The sequence below is a fragment of the Salvelinus namaycush genome, unplaced genomic scaffold (genome assembly GCF_016432855.1).
Source record: "Salvelinus namaycush isolate Seneca unplaced genomic scaffold, SaNama_1.0 Scaffold359, whole genome shotgun sequence".
NCBI lineage: Eukaryota > Metazoa > Chordata > Actinopteri > Salmoniformes > Salmonidae > Salvelinus > Salvelinus namaycush.
In genome coordinates this window covers 25,001-29,197 of record NW_024060552.1, presented here as the reverse complement: position 1 = coordinate 29,197, position 4,197 = coordinate 25,001, and the positions used below count along the sequence as shown (strand labels likewise).

At 44.1% G+C, this 4,197-nt stretch overlaps 1 protein-coding gene across 2 annotated transcripts in view; it reads left to right on the top strand.

The window, feature by feature from the left end:
- Window positions 1-308: 308 nt before the first annotated feature.
- brms1 (BRMS1 transcriptional repressor and anoikis regulator) overlaps window positions 309-4,197 on the top strand; it is a 19,325-nt gene continuing 15,436 nt past the window's right edge. Inside the window, exons 1-4 of one of the 2 annotated variants that reach the window (XM_038985632.1) lie at window positions 309-423; window positions 1,615-1,827; window positions 2,122-2,212; window positions 3,726-3,853. In XM_038985632.1, coding sequence (XP_038841560.1) covers window positions 1,617-1,827; window positions 2,122-2,212; window positions 3,726-3,853 — 430 coding nt within the window. In that variant the 5' untranslated portion in view covers window positions 309-423; window positions 1,615-1,616. Of the gene's footprint in view, window positions 424-613; window positions 1,060-1,614; window positions 1,828-2,121; window positions 2,213-3,725; window positions 3,854-4,197 lie in introns of those variants that run through there. The other variant, XM_038985631.1, reaches the window with a different exon arrangement.

Genomic DNA, 4,197 nt, shown 5'->3' with positions numbered 1-4,197 from the left:
GTTTTGACCTGCCGTTCCATTCACTCCATTCCAGCCATTATGAGTCATCCTCCCCTCAGCAGCCTCCACTGGTGTATATGCATAAATATACAGAAATCCTTGAAAACACATACTATTTGTGACATTGGTTGAATTTCCACTGCTTCAAGAAACCCATTTTTTTTTTTATGAACCTATTGGTTGTCGAGATCTCAATTCCGGCCTCTGATTGGTTAGGACAGTACAGTAATATCTCACAGGATGGTTTCTATTGGCTGGGCAGGTATTAGAGCTCTGCATTGATTGGCTAGACTAGAATTTTAGAGTCCGGCAAAAGTAGCAGTAGAACTGATCTGCAACTAAAGGAAGTAGCCTAGTTTGAATATTGTTATAATATAACTGTACTTCATAGTATTGGAGTATAGAAGATACAAACCGTAAAAGGTAAGTAGGCGATTTTTGTTATTTATGCTGCTTTTCCGTATTTTACTACCGTTTGTTATTTGGTCTACAGCCTAGTTGATCATCTGCCTATCTCTATCTACCTCTTCTTCATAATCCGCGCTAGAACAGCAAATTGGCGTCCAAAAACAACCCGCTATTCCTCCGTCAATACTGTTTCATATTTGCGTCATACATGGCAGCGGTGCTGTGAAAGAACTCGGGAAAACATCTAGGCTACTTTACTTTATATGCGAAATGATGACACTACGTTCGATATGGCTACAATGTAACAACTACCACCTCTGTCGCAGACAGGGAGAGTGATCTCGCATACGTTTGCTGTCAAAAGCAAATAAATGATCAATCCAGGAATTAGACGTTTGTCCGTTGGATAGCCTAGTAAAACGATTTCAAATGCAATATTCGGTAAACATTTTTTGTATTCGTTTGGTCGCGAAAGGCCGCCGCCTCGGGAACAATTCCTACAGTATGATCTCAGGGCAGGCGACATCACGGAAGCCATACGGTAGCTCTCGAGTTGGAAGGACCATCCGGTGTAGTCTCTCGGATGACCACTGCGCCACCGGCCCGCCGCTAGCCTACTTTTGCTGTTGTTGACATACCGGTAAAATTACAGTAAGTAGACTATATTTCTATAATGCTATATTTCTGTCCCAAAAAAGCCTGGAAGATGAAGCTGGTAGGAATACTCATGGTTATGACGATTTGTTGTCTACCGAATTGTTGATTATAGGGTGTAATTAATATTTGTGTATAAATGCATACATTAGGCCTATTTTGTAAATAGGTTACTATGTTAGGCCTATATTGGTTATAAATATGTTATAAAACTTAACTAGAATCGTGAGTTGCTACATACATTTTTGGACTTATAAATGAATTAATATAATCAATGAATGAAATACCAATTGATTATTGAAGAGTAGAACTGATAAATCCCTCATGAGCTTTGTTCAGCTGTCATACCCCATAATCAGAACCCCAAATATATAGTTTTTCTCTCCATTGTTTTTAAACAATGTAAATGTAAACAAACACTTTATAGCCTTAAAACATGGCTAAAAGTGTAATTTTTATGTGTAACCGGTTTGAAATGGCTAGCTAGTTAACGGTGCGTGCTAACCTAGTTTCCGTCTTTCTTTCCCCCATCTCCCTCTCTCTTTCTCTCAGTGATGCCGGCCCAGCCCTCCCTCAGAGAACCAGAGGAGGAGATGGAGGTGGAGGGAGAGAGTGAACTACCAGAGGCCAATGGAGAGATGGAGGAAGAGAGGGAGAGAGAGAGAAGAGAGGGGGAGGAGGAAACCATGGAGGAGAGCACAGAGGAGAGGGAGAGCGACTCGGACGATAGCGAGGAGGAGGAAGAGGAGGAAGAGGAAAGTTCAGGTAAGATAACTGTTGAATGATGAGAGGACAGTTTTCTCTTTAGTTTTTTTCCTTTTTAGACAATTTCTTTACTGACGAAGGGCAACTAAAAGTCTCTCTCTCTCCCCCATTTCCCTGCTCTTTCTCTCTCTTTCTCTCTCTTTCTCTCCCTGCTCTCTCTCTCTCTCTCTCTCTCTCTCTCTCTCTCTCTCTCTCCCCCTCTCCCTGCTCTTTCTCTCTTTCTCTCTCCCCCCTCTCCCCTCCTATCCCTCTCCCCCTCCTATCCCTCCCCTCCCTCTGTCTCTCTTTCTCTAGAGATGGATGATGAGGACTGTGAGAGGAGGAGAGGAGAGTGCCTAGATGAGATGTCAGACCTAGAGAAACAGTTCCTGGAACTGAAAGACAAGTAAGTCTCATTGATGGATTGATTAATCGGTTGATTGATTGGTTGATCCAAGGCTTAGGAAAAGGCTTAACTTTTCTTAATTAAGGGATAATCAACAAGGGGCTAAGCGTTTTAAGGAAAATAATAAACGACCTGGAAGGTGTGATCCACGACATGCTAGCGGAGTGGAACTAACCTTCCACAGAGTTGCATATTTTGCTACTAGAAACGTGTTAATTTGTAGGTGGAAATGTGTTCAACATCCACCAGAAGTGACAAAGCAAGTTTACTAGATAAGCTACGGTAGTTACCGTGGTAACCAAACAAACAGACTTGCTAGTTTAGCTGACCAAGTCGACTTTTTTTTGCTTAAAAAAAACAAACAGCTCAGACAAAACTTGTACAAATTAACTATAGCCGTTGAATTCTAACATGCAAATATACCGTGTGTTATAGGGAAATAATTCACGCTCTAGAATGCCCTTACGGCCCGAGGGGGTGTGGTATATGGCCGGGGGGGTGTGGTAAATGGCCGAGGGGGTGTGGTAAATGGCCGAGGGGGTGTGGTAAATGGCCGAGGGGGTGTGGTAAATGGCCGAGGGGGTGTGGTATATGGCCGGGGGGGGTGTGGTAAATGGCAGAGGGGGTGTGGTAAATGGCCGAGGGGGTGTGGTATATGGCCGAGGGGGTGTGGTATATGGCCGGGGGGGTGTGGTATATGGCCGAGGGGGTGTGGTATATGGCCGAGGGGGTGTGGTATATGGCCGAGGGGGTGTGGTATATGGCCGGGGGGGATGTGGTATATGGCCGAGGGGGTGTGGTATATGGCCGAGGGGGTGTGGTATATGGACGGGGGGGTGTGGTATATGGCCGGGGGGGTGTGGTATATGGCCAGTATACCACAGCTAAGGGCTGTTCTTAAGAACGATGCAACGTGGAGTGCCTGGATACAGCCCAAACCTCTGAGGTGCCTTACTGCTATTATGAACTGGTTACCAACGTAATTAGAGCAGTAAAAATACATGTTTTGTCATACCCGGAGTGCTGGTTGGCTGAAAGCCGTGGTACTTTTATAAACTGGGTGGTTCTAGCCCTGAATGCTGATTGGCTGACAGCTGTGGTATATCAGACCGTATACCACGGGTATGACAAAACATTTATTTTTACTGCTCTAATTACGTTGGTAACCAGTTTATAATAGCAGTAAGGCACCTCAGGGGGTTTGTGATATATGGCCAATATACCACGGCTAAGGGCTGTATCCAGGCCATCCGCGATGCGTCTTGCCTAAGAACAGCCCTTAGCCATTGTATATTGGCCATATACCACACCCCCTCGTGCATTATTGCTTAAATATATAATACAGAATATAGACTGATTGATTGACCGACCAATCTTGTGTGTGTGTGTGTGTGTGTGTGTGTGTGTGTGTGTGTGTGTGTGTGTGTGTGTGTGTGTGTGTGTGTGTGTGTGTGTGTGTGTGTGTGTGTGTGTGTGTGTGTGTGTGTGTGTGTGTGTGTGTGTGTGTGTGTAGGTTGTTCCGTGAGCGGTTGAACCAGGTTAAGGTGAAGCTAGATGAGGTGTTGACTGGTAAAGCAGGGGAATACAGAGAACCACTGGCAACACTACAACACAACATGACGCTACGCACACAGGTGGCAGGTAACTACTACTACAACACTACTACTACCACTACACTACTACATTACTACTACTATACTACACTACTACACTACTACTACACTACTACTACCACTACACTACTACACTACTACTACTACACTACTACTACTACTACTACTACTACTACTACTACTACCACTACACTACTACACTACTACTACTACACTACTACACTACTACAACACTACTACTACTACACTACTACTACAACTACACTACTACTACTACTACTACTACACTACTACACTACTACTACTACTACTACTACACTACTACACTACTACAACTACACTACTACTACAATACTACACTACTACTACTAC